Source organism: Ctenopharyngodon idella, chromosome 4, assembly GCF_019924925.1.
Source record: "Ctenopharyngodon idella isolate HZGC_01 chromosome 4, HZGC01, whole genome shotgun sequence".
Classification (NCBI taxonomy): domain Eukaryota; kingdom Metazoa; phylum Chordata; class Actinopteri; order Cypriniformes; family Xenocyprididae; genus Ctenopharyngodon; species Ctenopharyngodon idella.
The window spans coordinates 12,619,026-12,639,725 of record NC_067223.1 but is presented as its reverse complement, the minus strand read 5'-3'; the positions used below and the strand labels follow the sequence as shown (position 1 = coordinate 12,639,725).

At 39.8% G+C, this 20,700-nt stretch overlaps 1 protein-coding gene across 14 annotated transcripts in view; it reads left to right on the top strand.

Annotated features, from left to right (window-relative positions):
• Positions 1 to 20,700, top strand: part of wnk1b (WNK lysine deficient protein kinase 1b) — an 80,614-nt gene that overhangs the window by 40,172 nt on the left and 19,742 nt on the right. For 9 of the 14 annotated variants that reach the window (XM_051892434.1, XM_051892439.1, XM_051892436.1 and 6 more), the window contains exons 5-19: positions 934 to 1,091; positions 5,861 to 5,949; positions 8,073 to 8,292; positions 8,366 to 8,678; positions 8,757 to 8,941; positions 12,741 to 14,039; positions 15,619 to 15,702; positions 15,901 to 15,936; positions 16,653 to 16,799; positions 18,252 to 18,319; positions 19,227 to 19,383; positions 19,479 to 19,595; positions 19,785 to 19,892; positions 20,375 to 20,429; positions 20,522 to 20,665. In XM_051892434.1, coding sequence (XP_051748394.1) covers positions 934 to 1,091; positions 5,861 to 5,949; positions 8,073 to 8,292; positions 8,366 to 8,678; positions 8,757 to 8,941; positions 12,741 to 14,039; positions 15,619 to 15,702; positions 15,901 to 15,936; positions 16,653 to 16,799; positions 18,252 to 18,319; positions 19,227 to 19,383; positions 19,479 to 19,595; positions 19,785 to 19,892; positions 20,375 to 20,429; positions 20,522 to 20,665 — 3,180 coding nt within the window. Of the gene's footprint in view, positions 1 to 155; positions 215 to 820; positions 1,092 to 5,860; positions 5,950 to 8,072; positions 8,293 to 8,365; positions 8,679 to 8,756; positions 8,942 to 12,740; positions 14,040 to 15,618; positions 15,703 to 15,900; positions 15,937 to 16,652; positions 16,800 to 18,251; positions 18,320 to 19,226; positions 19,384 to 19,478; positions 19,596 to 19,784; positions 19,893 to 20,374; positions 20,430 to 20,521; positions 20,666 to 20,700 lie in introns of all 14 variants that reach the window. The other 5 variants (XM_051892441.1, XM_051892442.1, XM_051892443.1 and 2 more) reach the window with 5 other exon arrangements.

Here is a 20,700-nt window from a genome sequence, read left to right as displayed (position 1 = left end):
CCCGCCTTCCTTTCAGATGTTTTAGATATTGTGATAAATTTCCTTCTTGGATTCCTTCTCTCTGTTTCCTCCAAAATTTACTTGTTTCCATTTTTGTTTTATTTTATTTATTTATTTTTTTCTGGTTTTTGAGAATTTTTTCCTTTAAACTGTAGGGCTATAATCTCAGCTGGTCTCACTCCACTGTATGGATTATTTAATGTCCTGCAGTTCAGTAAGTATTCTAAAAAATGGCGAGTAAGTGGTAAGTCAACAAGCAACCTACCCCAAAAACGGAAATATTTCAAATATGAATCTATATTTTAGTTCGTTTTTCTGTGCAAGGCCTTTTAACACACGCTAGTGCACGAGAGTCTTTGCTCACTAGCTATGGGCTTGCTCTGTGCATTAACCTGCTTAACATTCTCTCATTACAGGCTAGTAGAAAGGTGAGTCGGTCATGTGTTTTCCATAACTGTGTTGTTGACATAGATCAAGTTCCATAGCTAGTCGCCCACCGCTGTCCGGTTCCTCATTTAACGTGTTGGCGGCACAGCCGTGTTTTAAAGATCAACATGGTTTTGAAGGCCATCAATCAGCTCTAAAAGTAACCTGCACCAACGCATGTGCGTCTGGCTTAAACCAACTTCCTGTTTGTGAAATGATGCTTGGCTGCTTTGTGCACTAGTCTGACGTGCTAGAAAATCTAAAGGCCTTGCAGAGAAAAACTGGAATCTTTCACTGCTAAATAACTGAGGCCGGTTTTCCCCCTTCCTCTTTTTTTTTTATTTTTATTTTTCCTTTTCTCCATCTTTTGCTCCCCCTCTTTCTCTCCTCTCAGGGCCGTACGGAGCAACAGTTGCCCTCCTCCTCTCTCCCTTCCTCTCCCCGGCCCTGCTGGGGTGAGTAGAGATCTCAGGCACTGAGAGTTCTGAATGGTTCTTTTGATTTAAGGTACCCCTGAGTTCATGGCGCCTGAGATGTACGAGGAAAAATACGACGAGTCGGTGGATGTGTACGCCTTTGGAATGTGCATGCTGGAGATGGCTACCTCTGAGTACCCGTACTCTGAGTGTCAGAACCCTGCTCAAATCTATCGCCGAGTCACCAGTGTGAGTACCCTCGCACACCCCTGCTCGCTCTCTATCCCTCAATCATTTTGGGTATTTTTCTCTCTCTCCTTCCGCTATAATCTTCACCAGCTCTGTCATTACACCCACACATTCCTCAGGCCTCTGCTTATGAAATAATTCAATAAAAGCAGCTTGTTCTTTTGCTCTCATTGAATCCTGCCCACAGCTAGAGGCGTCACACTGTATATGAGATTATGTAAGCAACATATAACTATGGCAAACAAATACATAGTTTTGTACCAGGAGTAGGCGGAATGACCAAAATTGTACTTTTATATCATAATAGCAGTAAATATCAGAATATACAGTATGGGGTCGGTAAGATTTTTTTGGTAGCACTTTACAATAAGGTCTCATTTGTTAATTATTTAATGTATTAACTAACATGAACTAACAATGAGCAATACATTCATTACAGTAATTATTAATCTTTGTTAATGGTAGTTAATAAAAATCCAGCTGTTCATTGTTTGTTCATGTTAGTTCACAGTGCATTAACTAATGTTAACAAATACAACATTTGATTTTAATAATGTATTAGTAAATTTTGAAATTAACTAAGATTAATAAATGCTGTTGAAGTATTGTTAATTCTTAGTTCATGTTAACTAACCTATTTTTTTTATTTTTTGAAAGAAGTCTGCTATGCTCACCAAGACTGCATTTATTTGATAAAAATAAAATAGAAATTTGTGATGTTGTGGAAAAAATATTACATAATTATTATAAATAACTGTTTTCAATTTGATATATTTTAATATGCTAATCTGCTGATCAAGAAACATTTCTTATTATAATCAATGTTGAAAACAGTTGTTCTGCTTAAAATTTTTTGTTGGAACTGTGACAGATTTTTTTCAGGTTTCTCTGATGAATAAAAATGGATTTATTTGATTTATTTCAGTATTTTTTTTAATACTAAAACTCCTTTGTAACATTATACATGTGTTTATTGTCACTTTTGATCAATTTAATGCATCTTGCTGAATAAAAGTATTATTTCCTTAAAAATAAATTACTGTCACCATATTTTTGAAAGGTATAAGTTACCATTGCTAGAAATAAATGAGAAAATGGTTTATATTTTAATATCTATGTGGTAATGCCTATTTTTGATAAGCCAGTGAATTAATCATTTTAGAAATGAATAGTACTTCATTTCAATTGATTTTTTTGGAATTTGATGGATGGAAACAAAAAAATAAGCCTGGCATCAGAGCAAAAACTTGAGTTAAAAACAAAAGACTCAAAACTGTGCTACTGACATTATAAAACTGATTGTTTTGACTTTAAATTCTGATTGGATGAGCCACAAGCTGCTGTAAAAAAAAAAAAAAAGCAGACTCAGTTTATAATGCACCTCTTAAGATCTTTCTCATTTTGACTAATTTTCTGGTCGTCATACAGCCTAACCTTAACCCAGACCCACCCAGTAATGTGTAATTGTCCAAAAGTAAAACTGTTGGATATCTGGATGTGTAAGGTCTTTTTGCCTGCCAGCCGCAATAAAAATTTAGCTTTGATTAAATCAGCTTTATAGCAGTCACTGATATCAGCTTGGAGTGCGTCATGTGTTGACTTTCCATGAAGTCAGTCTCTGGCTCGAACAATCACTCTTTCCATCTTTAATGTTATTTGCTTCATGTTTGACTGACTTGGTTTCGTTTGAACTCAAAATATTCCACAATCTTTTTTTCTTTTTTTTTCAGTTTCTCTGGGATTTATTTATTTCAGAGTCAGACCTCTTTTAATCCATTGTGATGTAATCCTCATTGAAGGTGGTTAAAATTGTCCATCTATTTATGGATATACAATGTTGTTGTCAGAACAATCGAGGTTGATGTCCTTGAAAATACGGCTATATATGAATCCAAGACCATTGTTAGAAGGCTGGAAATGGCCAGTCATGTTGCTGCAGTTTATAAATTGAATCAGCTTTTCCCTTCATTGATGTCCTTTAATATCATTGGCAGAGAGGAGGGGGAGTATAAGGCAGTCATGAGCTTTTTTATTCTCGTTCAGGTCAATAGGGTGATCATATGATGCTGGAGGTTGAAAATATGATCAGTAGATGTTGAAAACAACTGGCTGAGGATTGTGGTAAGCCAATGAGGAGCTCACCAGTAGGGAGCAGTACTGATTCTCCATCCTGAATCTTGTGTCTATTTGACTGTTTTAGACAACTTGAATGTTAATCAAAACATTGGTTTTCTTGCATTTTTTTATGACCGAAAGTGTACATTCTCACTTCATAACAAGTAAAGAACAGCTCTGGATATAGAAAATGCCCTGAAAGTTGGATTGTAGAAGGTTTTAGTGTGCGTTTGTTGGGTCAACATGGTGGTACAGCAAAAGTTTCTCTTCATCAACACTCTTGAGTCAGGTGTAGAGGTGGTTATCCCTTTCCACCTGTTAGCTTTGGAAGGTGCAGGGCACATCCTAAATTTCGCCACTCCAGTTTTGTCCAGCTGTCTGGAAAGCTTCCGTCCACCCTGCCTGAAGGCCTTTTAATCTCATGAAATCCAATCGCACAGGCACAACAGTTCACTGAGAGAAGCAATTTAAGCTTTACGCAATCAGAAAGCATTTAAGCTCAGTGGACCCGAGGCTGCCCTCATAGACAGATGTGGGACTTTTCCCATCTCGGCCCAGAGTAAATGCTTTCATTACAATGAGACAGTTTAGATTTGTTCTCTCTATCCAAGCATTTGCAATTTCTTGCCTGTAATCTCAAAGCAGTGAGCATGGAGTGGTTTCGGGCTGACAGTTTTACTGAAGTCTCCGTGGAATTGGAGAACACGGGTCTGACTGCAATGCAGATCTTGCCTTTCATTATTGTGATGATTAAACTAAAGCAAAGGCTTTAGAGGTGGAGCCGAAGTCAATAGCACTGCAGCTGGACAGAGTGTTCCCGTTCATTCAATTCATTCAAAATACTGGTTTGTTGCAACAATAGCATCATATTAGTGGTGTTAAATCATATGAATATTGCCTATGAACGTGCTTCTGCTAAGTATTACACTTCAAAATGTAACTTATCATGCACCGTTTGTGCTACAGACATGAATGATACCTAAAAATTGTGCAGCTTGAGGGAAAGACTTACCAGATGACATGAATGACAAAGCAGTCTTAAAACATAGATCCCATATCGTAGATTAGAATATCATTAGACTTAGGGTGGGCTAGTTTGGATATAACGTCCCAGTCATTTGTCTGTATCTTCCAGCTCTTAAAAGTAATTTCAGTGTGTGGCATTGAAGGAGTTCAACCAGAAAATAGTATTCTTCAGTATGCTTATGCATCGTAACACTTTCTCACTTAGGGAGTTGGGCAGAGTAGAAGTTGAAGATTGCTTTTGTTCCTTTTTTACATCCACCCCCAGCTGTTCCAGGAGCCTTCCTCTCTCTCTGCTTTGTTAAATACAAAATGATTGCTTCTAATTTTCTTCTTTTGTTAACTGTTAGGAGAGCTGAGGAACAGCATGTATCTGGCTTTAGGGGACCCATTCACAGCGTCCTTAACAAGCTCTTTAAATCACCTTGTTATCGGAATACTTTGCCATTCTGACTTAATTCTGTTAGATGCTCCGTCATCCTTAACTTTGTTTGGCACTGGAATTTGAGGGGGGTTACAGACTTATATAAGGAGGTAATGCTGAGACAGGGGGAGTAATAGTTCAGGCAGACCACTCTGTAAAGCAACACAGTGTTCCAGGATTTCACTTGTAAGTTTCTTGCACTCTTTTTGTCTTGACAGCCTAGCTCTAGGTAGGTTTGTTGATGTTAAATGATTTTGAAAGGGTTATTTCAGAATTTCAAAAATATAAAATGTGGGAAAAGTAGCAGAATATTTTTTTATTGAGTGAGACTGATTTGTAGGATGCTGGTTTTATCGCGTGGCGGAGGTGTTAGAGTAGACAAAGTGAAATTTAATACAGTGAACTAATCATTTACCCCTGAGATAAACAACTTTTTGTATTCTTAAAGGAATGTAGTGAATGATACATTTTTAACAATATTTGATAATAAAATTAGCTTTTTGTAGAGTAGAACTCTTACTATTACTGTGTGTACCCTAGTCTTAACTTAGATATTGAATTAATCTATAAAGCAACTCTGTGTCAGTGTTTTTATCATAATTCAGGGCTTTAATTAAATAAATAATTGCATAAATATATTGTCATTGTACTAAAGCAAAAATAAATGTTTAAAATATTTTCTTGAAAATATTATTCAAAATAATTATTCATAGTTCAAATCTATTTGTATAGTGCTTTTTCATTTTTTTTTTTTTTTTTTTTTTTTTTCCCTCCAAGTTCGAAAACTCCTGTCTTAATGGATTTAAGCATTCCTGATGACTGAGAAGGTTTCTCTGTTCAGCAAAATTAAATAACCTGCCAGATAAGCAACTGTATCTGGAATGTCAAGGGTTTCACTATAATGCAAACCACATTTACACTTACGCCATCAAAAAAAACAATTATTAATAGTAATAGTTGCATTTTAGGGATTTGAATAAACTCTTAACCCTAAGCATTAAACTTTGGCTCGTCTTCTGCCATTTCTGGGCATGTAGAATGTGGTTTGTTGAGGAAATGATGAGATGATTTTCACCTGGCAGGCATTAAAGCGCGCAAAGCATACACCATATGTAGTTTTGTAAAGTCCCTGTGGAGCTCTAAAGGGATTTCTTTCACAGCACAAAAGACATGTTGATTTAATGTTCTTTTGTGTTTCACCCCGCAGGGAGTTAAACCTGGCAGTTTCGACAAGGTAGCCATTCCAGAGGTGAAAGAGATCATTGAAGGATGTATTCGGCAAAACAAAGATGAAAGGTAAGGCTGTGCCTACTACACACGCCCACGCTGTATTCACAGAACTCATTTATCTAGTCATACCTCAGTTCTCAGCGACGTGTGCCATGAGTCTGCCCGCATCGTGCTGACGTGAGGGTATATTGCATCCTCTGTCTGGGCGCATGGTCCTCTGTGTGGAATGTGCACAGTAGCAGCAGATAAACGGATTCCCACAAGCTGTTTTGGAGATATTCCAGCAACAAGCCACTCAGTGAAACAGATCCGTGATCACGCCAAGCCAGCGAAGAGTGCGCTATGTCCTCACGCCACAGCAAAAACATAAGCCCTAACCAGACTGCCTACTTTTAAAGTCCTTTTTAGAGCAACTACCTAAACCTCCAAGTCATTTTGTATTTATATATTAGCTCAAATTTATTTTTAATGACCTTGATCACCATTTGAAGTACTTTTCCTAATTATTTGTGGAAAGTCATAAAGCTGACGTTCTGTTTTGCTTAAATGCATAAAACAATTTAATGGAAAATCACAAAAAGCATGTCGAGCGTAAGCTGAGACGACGACTGATGTTCTGCTGATGAAGCACTGGAAAAGCTGATGTCTACTATATCCAGCTGATCAACTGAGCTTTTTTTTTCTCTCCAGTGTGAAAGGTCTGTCTTAGTAAAAAGACTGTGCAATCTTATCTTTTTACCCTTATATCTATCATTCCATGCAGGTGACATGCATCAGCTCTTTTTAAATGTACAGTAGTTGTGCATTTTCTGTACATGCTTCCCCGGTGGTTTATTTTGTTGGTCTGTGCTAATCTTATTCAGAGTCCATGTTAAATATTCATAGATTCCCTCTTATGTCTCCTGTTTTTTAGGTGATGAGTTGTTGAGTTGTGAATAGACAATGAGTTTATTAAATAGAATCAAATGCAACAGGATAGAATGTTACATAGAATATTATCACGACACAACTGGGAATGATGGAATGAAATTCATGCGACATCACCATAGAATGGCACCAAGTTATCAAACTTCACTTATGTGGAAAGTCTGGAAAGTTCTGAAACCCAATAAAGGTCAATTTGATCATGATACAATCAAATTCAAGGCCTTAGGTCGTCAATATTTCAAATTTATTTTGCTTGGCTTCACTTACCCTGAATCAATCCCATTCAGTAACTCTTATTACTCCATCCTGGAAAACCCCAATGTTCCACCTTGTGCCTCTAAATCAGTTTGATTGGCTAATCTTTGTCAGCCATGTACTTCTGCTTTTGTTTATTTTATTGATCGGCTGTCCTTATTTAAAGGGGTCCTTGATTATGATTTAACTTTTTAACTTTAGTTAGTGTGTAATGTTGCTGTTTGAGCATAAACAACATCTGCAAAGTTACGGTGCTCAAAGTTCAATGCAAAGGAAGATAGATATTTTCTTTTACAGAAATCACTTTTTAAGGACTACAACAAACAGCTGGTAGGGACTACAACGAGCTTCTTCCCAGGTTGGTGACTTCAGAAACCCCAACATTTATATAAACCCTGCCCCGGGAACACGCAACAAAGGGTGTGAGGCCATGTTGGGCTATTTTAGAGAAGAGGAAGAGTTGTTAGAGTAGAGTGTTGCCATGCATTCATTTTATGCCGGACTGCTTCACAAACGAGGGTCAATTCAACGCTGGATAAGTTGAATCAACTCCACAGCAACTACATAAATTTATCCACTAACCATTCAGATACGTCCAGTTGTCAGTGTCCGACTCCGGTTTGAACAATGTAAGGCTGAACAACGTTACTGACAATCCTCATTTTGGCTGCGTGAGATTCTCCAGCTTTGTTGTTGTTGAGAAACCGAAACGAGAGCTGTTGAAGCTTTTTCCTCTTTTGGAAAGCGTCCAGAAGCAGTAGCTCATTTGCATTTAAAGGGAAACACACAAAAATGGTGTGTTTTTGCTCACACCCAAATAGGGGCAAATTTGACAAGCTATAATAAATGATCTGTGGGGTATTTTGAGCTGAAACTTCACAGGCACGCTCTGGGGACACCAGAGACTTATATTACATCTTGTGAAAAGGGGGATAATACCTGTAGGTCCTTTTTAACGTCTTTTGACTTGTTTCCTTGTAATGTGAATTTTGCCTCTTCCTTAACAGATACGCCATCAAGGACCTTCTGAACCATGCCTTCTTCCAGGAGGAGACTGGGGTGCGGGTGGAGCTGGCTGAGGAAGACGATGGGGAGATGATCGCCATCAAGCTCTGGTTGCGCATTGAAGATGTCAAAAAACTGAAAGGCAAATACAAAGACAATGAAGCCATTGAGTTCTCCTTCGACCTCCAGCGTGACGTCCCAGAAGATGTGGCTCAGGAAATGGTGGGTTTATCAATGAGTCTCTGAATCTGAGGTTGCACACAGAGATGGTAACATATGCTGTATTGCAATGCAGGTTGAGTCGGGCTATGTTTGCGAGGGCGACCACAAAACCATGGCCAAGGCCATCAGGGACCGTGTGTCTCTGATCTGCCGCAAACGAGAGCAACGGCAGCAGGTGCGAGCAGAGCAAGAGAAACGCAAGCAAGAGGAAGAGCAGAAGCAGGTGTCCAACGAGTCGTTGAAGAACGTGGTCGGCTCTCAAGGAACCCAAGGTTCTGTACAGAGTCAGTGCAGTTCCCAGCCTCCAACTCCTGGCCTTGTCCAGCCTGAGTGTGAGGAGCTTGATGCAGACCAGCAGCTTCAGTACATGCAAAGTGGAATGACCTGTAAGTGTTAGACACAACCCATCTGGATTGATTTAACTGTCATTCCCATTTAATGATGAATGTCTCATCTTTTCCCAGCGGCTGACGGGACGCTTGAGAGTGGTCAGGGTTCATCCGTGTTCTCAGAACCTCACCTCAGCCAGCTAAGCATGTCGTATAGTTCTCCTGCAACGTCGCAACAGCAGCAGGTGCCTGGACAGGGCGCCTACCCTCCCAGCTCTCAAGCTCCCCAACAGCACACCGCATACCCCCAGCAGCCCATGGTAAGTCACAGAAGATGAAGGGCCAGGTCAAAAACTCACCACCTAACTGAAATCACAACAGGTCACTTATTTGCATCCTTAATCTGCTCCTATGGGGCCATTTTATGAAGCTGCCACCTACTGATGAATTCCACACTTATTATGTTACAATATTCCAGTAGCAATTTTCCAACCAAAACAGTGATCAGTACACCACAAGACTTCTCAGAAAATTCACTGATGCACAAAGCCGTTGAAGTGGGTTTTATATTCTCAGTAGATGCAGGGAAAGTCAAAGCAGCATTGAAATTGGGCCTAAACTAGTGGTTCTCAACCTTTTTGATCCGAAGGCCACCCATTGTCCAACACAATATTCAAAGGATTTTTTTTTTTTTTTTTTTTTTTTCATATTGAAAGACATTTTTGGTATTTCTGCTGTAATTATGACAAAGCTGCTTGTTTTCAAACATTATTTATTAACATAAGCTGAGTATTAATATATTAAATTAATTAAACAATCAATTTTGCTATTCCTGAAGCTTCAAGAATTCTATTTTATTTGATAAAAACAATATTTATTAAAGGGAAAAATATAAATATTGTTTATATCAGTTTGATTTATGTTTTTTGTAGCATTTTAATATTTCAAAATGGTCTCTGCTTTTCTCTGGTTGTTACAGAATATTTGTTAATGTTTGAATAGAAAATTTAAATAAACATTTAAATAGAGAAATAAAGATTAGAAATATATAATAAAAGTATACAAAAATGAATATGAATGAATAGTATATCAGGCTTAAAATTAGAAGAGCATGTTTAAAGATATAAATGATAAATAAAAGCACAATAACATCGACAACACGATGAAAAACAAGAAACTGAGTCTTTAATGCGCTCAGGAAAACATGTTTCTATATTGTAGTGTGTGCTTGGCCTTATTATTGACTGGTTAATTCAGAATCATGTGGCCACATGTTTGTCTTCAGTCTATTAAGTTCTAATGTCTGCATCAGTTTCCATAATTTTTCATCCTGTGCAAAGGTAAGCTAATGAAGCAATACAAAGTTGAACTTCATGTAGCTGTGATTGAGTAACAAATGAGTCATGAATCAATGTTGTTGTTTGACTTTTGAATATGATTTCTTTGTGGTTGCATGTATTTGGAGTTTGATGATGGTTTGTTATTATCAGACACTAAATGAATGATGCATGGGAATGGAAAGCAAAGTCATAACGTCTACCCTCTAAATGGATTTGATTCTTTTCATACAGCCTGCTCTCAGTTCTGTCTCTCTCTCACTTTTGTTTCTAAATTTCCACTTCCCACGTGTATTTGAGCTGCCACTCCCTCTTCATCCACTATGCATTTTACATACAGTACATTCTTTGGGTTACTTTACCTTATTTGTTTTTCATGTCAGTATTTTTGGTTCCTCCCAAAAAGGCAGTGTCATGTAGCAGTATATCATGCTGTGCAGACTGGCAGGCCTCCATCACTGCTTGTTTCTCTTTAGTGCCAAGCTGTATGTTGTCCTGACATCCTGGGCACTTAAACCATGATCAGTTCAGTGTCACGGCACACATAGATGGCACTGTCCAGCTCTTTCTCAGGGACTTTGAGTTTGTTTTAAGTTTCTCATCTCTTCTCACTCATTAATTTTGAATTAATTTGCATCATTTTCCATAGAGCCTGAAACACTTTAGTCATAAGCACACACCTTTATCTCTCTAAATATGACTTCTAATGATTTATTTTATAACAGTGGTTTTATAAATAAATAGTCTCATCTGACCTGACTTGAAATGCTTAATTGTTACGACTCAGTGATATCAGAAGTCTGCACAGCACTGATGACTGCTGTTTTACATTTATTTTTGTTCTTTTTGTTTTTATACACAATGTGTGCTGTTTGTGGTCTTTGTTTTTACTGTACATATCCTCTACATGCTGTTTATGCTGTTGATTATCATAAAAAATCTCAGAGGATTGATGTTTTCATGGACTTTGCTAACATGCATTACAAACATGAAGTTTGTATCTACATAGTAGACTTTCTGTGCTGTAGATTTCTTGGAGTCTGAATGCTGCTTAAGCAATGTCATTTTTAGTGCCATTTCTTTAGTGGTTTATTCTTACCCAAAATATATTTTCCGGTCATTAACACACCAATTTTCTGTGTAACAATGTGCAACTTGATTAATTTCAGATCAAGTTAGAAAAGTATTACTTTAATCTCACAATCTGCAACAAAATCTGCTCGCAATTCATGATTCATGAATCAGGTTTTGGTATTCTGTCACATGCAATCATTTCATAGCATAAAGGTTTCTGATAACGTGTTGGTCATTGTAAAACTATTTTTCGCGTTTGAAACATCATGAATCATCAATTGAACCAAGCTTATTCTTTTTGTCTGACTCGTCAGCAGATATTAGATTTCAACATGTAACCTTTATAGGTCAAGATTTACTGTAGATCAACCTTTTCTTTTTCTTTCTATCATCTTAGAATGCAATGTTAATATTTAATCTTGTATCAAATGTTTCTTTATAGTTTCCTTTTGGTTATTTGGCTTTTGTTCTTTATGTGTCATTTGTGTTCCATTATGGTTAATAGACAATTCCCCTCCTTCGTCTCCAGCCTCCTCCACCTCTCCCCCGTCGTCGTGGTCGTAGCATGTCTGTTTGCGTGCCCTGCTTTTCTACCACCTCTGCTCTATCGTGCCCTCCCAAGCCACCTTCCACCCCTCCTCCAGTTGCATCAGCCCCACTCTCACCCCGGCTGGGGAGGCCAGATGGGGAGACGTTTGCAGGCCGACTGTCTAAAGCACTGGAGAGCGTCCTGCCCCTTCACTCGGCCCCACCCCGTCGCCGTGCCAGCCTCCCAGCAATCTTTGCCAGTCCTGTATGTTAGTGTCTCCCAGTGAACCAGGATTCTCCCGCTGAGCTGGACTTGGGTAAAACCTGGGTATCTGTAAAGAATAATCTGGTGCCAATAAGAATGTAATCCAGATTGATGCAGTAGAATTTAATTTTGGTTATGCCAAATATTTACATCCATAATAGCAAAAGAATCAACAAATGTGTGATCTAAAAATGTAAATGGCACCTTGCTACATTATTAAATCAAAGTGTGTTATTCAGAATCCAAGAACATTGAATTTAAACCCAACGATCTCATAGTGCCAAGCTCTATCACGCTGTTAAAACTATTATTGGACTTAAAGCACATAGCTGCCGTATTTCAAATTGCCTAGTCCCAAATCAGTTAATGTTAGCCACTTAGGAATGTTACTACTAAGCTAGCAAAAAGTTGTGTGTTATGCATAATGCAATTTCACAAATTAGCCGCTGTGTAAAGAATCACAAGGGTAAATAGCTTATTTATATCTCTTCTTGTAAGTTAAATGTTTAGGGTTGCATTTTATTGACTACAGGTGACATTAAAATCTCTTTCAGATACCCGCGTTAGCCTGGCCCACTCCGCTTGAACCCTGTGCTCACATTAAATACAGATTGGCGTGAACTGCAATCATTAAAAATGGTTCCTAGGCCCCACAGCCTGTAAAGCATCTGTATTTAATTGAAAATCTGTCTCTGTCATGTTTCTACACCTCATTTAGCGTTTAAACATCTCTTGATTTATTCTATTGTCATTGAGACATCTTTGCCTGATGGGATGAATATTATCTGCTGTTTTTTCACTTGTTTATCTTTTTATTTTCTCTCTCTCTTTCTGTTTTTCCTCTTGCTTTGTGAATTTTGTGATGCTGCTTTTTCTACTTCCTCACAAAGATGCTGTATGTTATTGTCACTGCAGCCGCAATCAGTGAGTCAGCCGTACGGTGGAGGAGGCTCGGGTCTGGTCGAGCCCCCGCTCTTTTTCCCCACCATCCCGGAACGGCCCGTCTCATTCTCCCCTCCGCCATCTTGCCCGCCTAAAGCTTTCAACGTGCAGCGGCGCAAGAGCACCTCCATCCTGGAGGCCCACACGCGTCACTTCCAGCCCGCCTACCACCGTAGCTACGGCAGCAGCCTGCACCCGTTCTCTGGCGTGGAGGCCCTGGGTGCCGGCGTCGAACCCTCCCTGTTCATGATGCCTGGGATAGCAGCTCAAAGGTTGGCTGAGCCACTTCACCTACAGCCCCCGGCGGAGTCGCTATACGGATATAAGGATATGAGGGCCGAGCAAGAGGAAACTGTACGCAGACTCAGCCTCAACCAGGCTGCATTAATGGACCATCTTGAAGCCATGGCCTACGGTGGCTACCCTATGACTGCACATCAGATAAGCCAAATCAGTTTCCATCAGCAAATGCAAGTTGCTGCTGCTGCCGCCAGCTTGGCCTATGAGACTCAATCACAGCCTGGACCAGCTTACCTACACCCTCATGTCCAAAGCCACATGCGCTTGACCCACAGCCCCATCCCGCAACTACCTACCATGACTGTGTCTAGCTCCACCTCTGCTCCCCAGCAAACCGCACCTGCAGATCCAGGCTATCAGCCCCACTCGTTTCCCCATTCTGCACCACCCGTGCTGGCTCATACATCCGAACCAAGCACCGCCTTTGAATTCCACATGCACAACCTGCAGGCAGACCCAGCCATGCTGGCATCCAGACTCTACCGAGCCCGTCGGGGCTCAATGGACCTTAACCTGGAGGAAGCGACTGGCAACCCGGGCTTGTGCGGTCGACTGCAGCCCGTCACCGAAGAACTGTACAGCTATGTGAGCCCGGAGCTGCCCCTTCCCCCAGGCAGCCTGCTTCTCCATGGACATAAAGAGCTCAGTCCTGAGCCTTCAAGTGACTCCATGACCTCCTCCGATGCTGGGGAGTTCCACTCACCTCCGCCTCATCCATTGTACCAACATCAAGACTGTTCTGCAGCTCAATCCATCCCACAAACTTCTTACTACAAAACAGACGGAGGGAGCAATGTCAGTGACGGACACCCACCCAGTCAACCGATGTTTCTGTTTGTTCCACCCTCTGAATCGTCCACCATTCCATCTTCACACATCAGTGCTCTGCACAGTACCTGGGCCCGTCAACCATCCCTTCCACAGGACATCGCATACCACGAGCCTGCCTTGTCCCATCAGGGAGCTACCTTGGTACCTAGAAATACTCGTTCTCGTCCACCTCTCCCAAGCCCTCCCTGTCTCTATCTCAGTTACCTGATTTTTTTTTTTGTCCCGTGGTTGTGGTTTTAACCCTCTCCAGCCATAATTTAGGGCTCAAAAAGGTTCACAAGGTGCATTGGGCAAAAAAAATGCATAAACCTGCTTTTTAAATCCCCTTGTGCTAAGATATTTCTGTATCTTCCATTAGACAGTATGATTTGTTTTATGTCCATTGATTTTCATTTTAGATGCCTGTTGTAAGTATTATTTTGTGTGTATGTTCATATAATGGTGTATATGATACGTGTGTTTGTACAGATATCATGTAAAACTACACATCTGTACATGACATACAAATCTGAAAGTTTGTTTGCCTCTTTCAATTTAATTTAATGATAAAGACCAACATCAAGTAGTGGAAAATATCTGTTTTTGAAGGATTGGAAGATATTGTACAAAGAGGCTTGAATGGAGGATTTGTATGACCAAACACACAGACACATACAACACAAACAGGGGGTTTAGACAGGTTTGCTTGACTCTTTAAGGTACCTCTAATCTTGCTTTTAATGTTTCTTACAAAAAATCATGGGTTTTTTTGTTGTACTTTACCCTAACAGCTGCTTTTTAGATCTGCTGCTACATTATAGTTGGCTGGAAATGGTTAAAACAGTTCTCAGTGACTTTTGATTTTCAATTTTGTCTTTGTCGAGGAAACCGCTCGTGATACAGCCTCAGTAAAGAACTACCTGCACAAGAGCCCAACATTTGTTGGCTACTTTTAGGACATTTAACTTCATAAGCTGAGAAGTCATCTTTTAACCCTTAGAAGGCTGGCATTATCAATGTCGTTCTGCAGTCCCATATTTTCTACCTCACTTTATCTTTTATCCACTGTTATTTTCATCCTCTTATCTACCAAGGCTCCTTATTTCCTGCTGCTCTCTAAGCCTCTTGCTAATAATGAATAAATGTTTCAGTGTAATGCCAAGGTAAGGTGATCTACGTCTGGAGCAACTATACTTGTCTGTACCTTGTAGAAGAGAAATTGAAGGACAAGTATACTTGTAGCTTTCTAAGGGTTGCTTCTGTTGAAACTCTCTGTGTGGAGGGGAAGGTGGTCAAATCGAGCCATGTTAGTGGTCAGGTCTATTTTATGAGACGCTTCCTTGGTTATACAAACAACTCCACGTGCTTCCCTGTGCTTTTTTATTTTTATTTTTTTTTAATATAACATTCACCCAAGCTACAGAATCATGTAGAGTCACATGCATGAAGCCTACTCACTCCCCGGCTAACACCTGGTGTTTGTTTGTTGTTTAATCGTGAGATGTGAGAGGCATACACAAAAAGTGAATGGTGACCTGATTGCATTGCTCAGAGTATTCACATTTTGTGTATGAACAGTCAGTATTTGAAAGTCATTTTTTGTTTTTGCTGTAGCCACCAACATGTTTTGACTTGTCTTTTTGTTTCTTTTCATCTCTCCACCACTGCCATATCTCTTTCTCTCTCTATTTCTCTCTCACTTTCTCGCCTGGCCCCATATTCCACTTCATATTCGTAACAGGTGCAGGTCCCCATCCCTCAGTCTTCAAGTGCCGTGTCTATGGTTTCCTGCAGCACCCCATCAGCTGCCGCTGCTTCTCAACAGGTAAGATCAATGTGTCTGACCAATCAGAATCACCTTCCCCCCTTTCATTAGCATAAATGGAGCTCCAATATTGGCCAAGAAACCTTTTTGAGTTTTATTTTTGTTTGTTTGAATCTCTCTGGATTCTCTCCTGCGTGTGAAAGCTGTGGACATCAGAGGTGGCTTTCTCTTATGCTGTGTTGTATTTGTTTCTTATAGTATGGAGTTTACTACGTCCAAGCACTCCCTTCGCAGGTAGAGAAAAACCCCATTCCTCTCTTTCTCTCTCTGCTTCTTTTTCTTTTTCCCTCTTCCTCACATTCACTGACCTTTCTTTTTGAACACTTTGCCTTGCCCTCTTTAGTTTTGTCATTTTTTATTATTGCATAATGAGGTATATAAAATAAAATATACAGTAGTTCTGTGAGGCTTGGAAAGGAAGCTTGTCAGTGTGAGTATTATCACATCTTGTAGACCCAGATCAAGATCAATTAGTGTAGTAATTGAATTTAAATTAAGATTTAGTGGGTGTATGTTGAGTTGTTCTCCAAAGGTAAGTTATTTAAAAAAAAAAAAAAAAATCAATAAAAAAAATAAGATGTTCTAGGTTTAGCAATGTGAACATCATCTGTGACATGCTGTTGATGATTACCACAGACCATAATTTTGTCCTCTGGTTTGTAAAAACAAAAATCTAATTTGCAGTAATGCACTTGAATGTCAAGTGCATTGCTGTGAATGAACATGTAAATGTTTTGTTTGTTTTTACAAACTAAAAATTATGTCTATAGACTTAATTTCAACCTGATACTTTCCTTTATGTCACATAGGGATGGTAGGATGAGTTGGTTGAGACCAGACTGCATGTGATCCTAAAATGTACTTGTTTTCTAAGACTTGGTGTTCCCATAGAGCCTCTGAGCCTAATATCAATAGGTGAAGTAAATGTGAGAATGCTTATTCTCTTTTAGGCTGCTGTTCCACAACAGGCCTCTCTGGTGCTGTCATCCCAACCAGGTGTCTCACTACCCCAACAGCAAGCTCCCCAACAGCCTCCCAGCACTGTGGTTCAGAGCAGTTCTCAGACGCAGGTCCAGCCCGGACCCCAGCCCACACAGGTACAATCAAATGTGATATAAGCAAATCAAGCTAGAAGCAAACACGAAATAATTCAATTATATAATTACAATTTTATATATATAATCTTGCTAAATAATATCTTGCTGCACTCTGAAACATTACAAATCACTTCAGAGAAGTAAATTATGTTGTGTATGCATTTGTGCTGACTTTAAATATGGTAAATTACTGCGCAGAAGTTTTTCTTCTTTCTGTTTTACTTTCCCTCTTTTTCTGTGTCAAAACACTGTTGCTGTCTCTTTCTGAAGTGCCTCAGCTATGCTTGTTTGAATGATTGATGTTTTCTGGCATGTTTCTGCCTGTATGTTGCATGGTTGTCAGTTCTGTGGTAGTGAGATGAGTTCCTCTGTTCGGTTCCCCGGTTTAGTACAGATCAGTTGTTTTCCCTTTAGCTGGAAGTGCAGGTACATTGTAGTGACACAAACAGAAGTTGTTTACTTGTGATCTCTTTCAGTTGCTAATAAGTAAATTGTGTTACATATGTTTGATGTGGTGTTGGATTTGGATTTTGTTTCGAGTTTGTTGTTGACAGTGGCAGCGTTTATAGGCACTTAGAGAGGAGCCCCTCCTAACTTAATCTAATAACCGTTTGGCACTAAAATTATAGTTTGTTTTTCGTGTGTGTTTTGCTTGCGGTCATTGTGATCCTCCGTTCACCCCGTGGCATGCTGTCTCTGTCATGTGGTCTGATCTTGTGATTGTTTTCTTGCGGTTTATTAAGACATCGCTCCTCTCACACATAAACTGGCCTTGCCGTCTCCATCCGGTCGGTGCTTGCAGATGCATTTCCCTCGTTCTCCATATTCCCAACCACTGATCTGACCCAGCTACCCCTCTCCTACCTCCCCTCAGCTTTGCAGTGCAGCTCTCTGCGTGCCAACTATAGCAGTTGCCCCGTTTCCTCAGCAACCAGTGCCTGAAGCGCTGACGTGCCCGGCAGCTGTGCCTGTGCCAGCCACGTCCCCGTCAGTGCTGCTGCCCCATCTACCCAAATTGGTACCGCCTCTAGTGACACCTGTGCCAACCATCCATGTGGCCACAGTCCCCTCCCCAACCGAACATCCATGTTTGCCAGCCGACACCCCAGTGCAGGTACCTGGAATGGACCGAACTGGCCCCAAACGCATCAGTGCAGACAGTTTGTGCTTACTTCATAGGGAAAGCTATTGTGTTGACATTTCATACTTCTTGTTATCTCTGTCTGTCTGGGAAGCATAGCTGCTAAGCTGTCTTCACACAGCGTCCTTTCTTTTCTTGGCTGTGAAATAAGACCTATTTTTTTAGAAAACACAATAAAAAAACATGGAAGCTTTGCCTGAAGCAGTTGTACTTCTTATTTAGACGTGAATTTTGATATTTCGTCTTCTTTGATCTTATTTTTTGTATCTTTCTTTTATAATTCTTTTTGTTTTTGCCGTTTGATGTTCCAGACACCTCATAGCGTCTCTCAAACTTTGACAACAGAGCTGTCACAACTCCAAACTCCTGCTGTGGAGAGGTAAGAATCACCATTTAGCAGATCCATAACATGTAACTGTTCATCAGTAAGTGAAAAACGCAGTAAAATAGATCCAGAATATACATTGTGCTGTATCAATGTCCCTTTAAGGCAAGTCATTTCCATAGACTGTAAAAAAAAGATGGACGACGCACCTTTACTCTCTTCCATTGTAGTAAGTGAAGCCGCCAGTGTGCCAATATGGCGCTGACATCTTGAGTGTCAAATCTGCGCATAGTGAACTTGGAGCCCGAGTCTGAGCGCGAAGTGGAGCTGCGATATCAAGGTCCCGCCCACACTACCGCAGAATCGGTTAATAAACAGAGCAACTCATTATGTCGGTGTGAAATAAACAGTACTGAAAATGTAGAAACTAAAGTTAAAGCTCCAATCTCCTCTCGAAGATCCAGAAAAAAGTCCATTGGTGCTTCAGCGACTACTTCTCTCAGAGAAGCTGTCAATCTCAGTTGTCAATCATGACTTTAAACAACCCGCGTTTTTATAGCATCAAATAACTAAACAGAAACAAACTTATTTAAAGAACGAACACTTTAACTAACATCAGCGTGATAAAACCTGCCTAAAATGCATCTTTTGGAAAACAAGTGTCTCATAAATTTTGTTTCTAAATGCTCGAATCATGATAAAAAACAGCATTTTTCAGGCTGGATCAAGCTAATGCACATGCGCAGTTGTAAGTGCGCGTCTGCGCAGTGACGCGATGACTTTACCAATCAGCGATTGGCTCTTATTTAGAAGGCAGGACTTATTGTGCTTTATTTCACGTTGCATTTTCTCCCATTGTTAATAATACGAGTGCACCATCTTTGTCTTTCTATATATAAAGTCTTTGGCTGTATTACTGAAGTCGTCATGTGTTTTTATTTCTTTCTTTTTTTCCCCTTAGCGGTCATTCTGATGTGGCATCTGGGCTCAGTGATGGCAATGAAGGCGTAACGGGTGGCAGGCATGAGGGTCGTTCTGCCAAACGTCACCAGCGCAGATCAGTGCGCAGCCGTTCACGCCATGAAAAGACCTCTAAGGCCAAGCTCAATGTTCTTAACGTACGTCCAATACATTGCCGTTTTCCTTTTATTAGTTTTTGATGGTGGTAGAAAAGCTAAAGACATTAAACAAACATCTCTCATGTTTGTTTCAGATCTCCAGCATGGGCGATAGAGTTGCGGAGTGTCAATTAGAAACGCACAACAGGAAAATGGTGACTTTCAAGTTTGATCTTGATGGCGATAACCCAGAGGAAATTGCACAGATAATGGTAACTTGAAACACCACCCGCATGTTTTTAATGCTGACCAGATATGCTAAATTAACTTATTTCTTTTGATCTTGATCTATGTGACAAAAAGCTGGTGTTGAATAAAATTACATTTCTGTTGCCAAAATACACGTTGAGCTTCCAAAACTCATTAAGAAGAGAGATTATTTCCTTCATGTGATATCTTAGGTACAAAGTGAGTTCATTCTAGAGAGCGAGCGTGAGTACTTCATTGAGCAGATCCGAGAGGTCATAGAAACAGCTGATGAGAAAGGTGTGGAGAGAGAGCGCAGCCAGGTACGTCCTTCTAAAAAGCATCACAACCTATAGTTTTACACCCAGTATTTCCATGCCTCGCAGTGAATAAAATTGCCATTTGCAGAAATCATGAAAAAGCTTGCATGGAAGACCATGTATACAAATTGGGTATAAAAAAATAATTTTTATGTATAGTTTTTCAACAAAATATTAATGAAATCAGAAAATGATCAACAAAATGGTCAAATGAATTATTACAGTTTATGTGCTTTTTTGTTTTACATCTATTTTGTATGTGATAAGTTTTTGGTGATTTTTGTTATTTTCTAGCATTAAGTTAAACATTAGTGTGTTTAGAACTAGCCACTTTTCATGATATGTCCGTTTTTTGTTAGATAATAGTAATTTGTCTTTATTGCTATTTAAACAAAGCAATAGGACATCACATTGTACTCTATTTGTATAGAAGTTGAAATGATTTTTGTGAAATTGTGTAAATCACAGTTAACAATATCTTACAGATGGTCAGTGTTCATGAGCAGCATATGCCTACTACATCAGCGCCTCTTGAACAAGGTAGAGCTTACGATCCCAGCATGTAAAACAAGTTAATGTCCTCTATTAATGATGTGTCAGGACTGAGGTCTTCTCTCCTCTTTTTCTCCCAGGTGTGGCGCCTAGTTCAGCTGCCCAGGTGGTGCACTCTGCAGGCCGCAGGTTTATCGTCAGTCCAGTGCCTGAATCCAGACTGAAGGATCAGTTCTTTAGCGCACCCCCTCCCACAATCCCTCTTCGTGAAGAACCTTCAACCTGTGAGTTTAATATGTAAAATATAGACATACAGGTT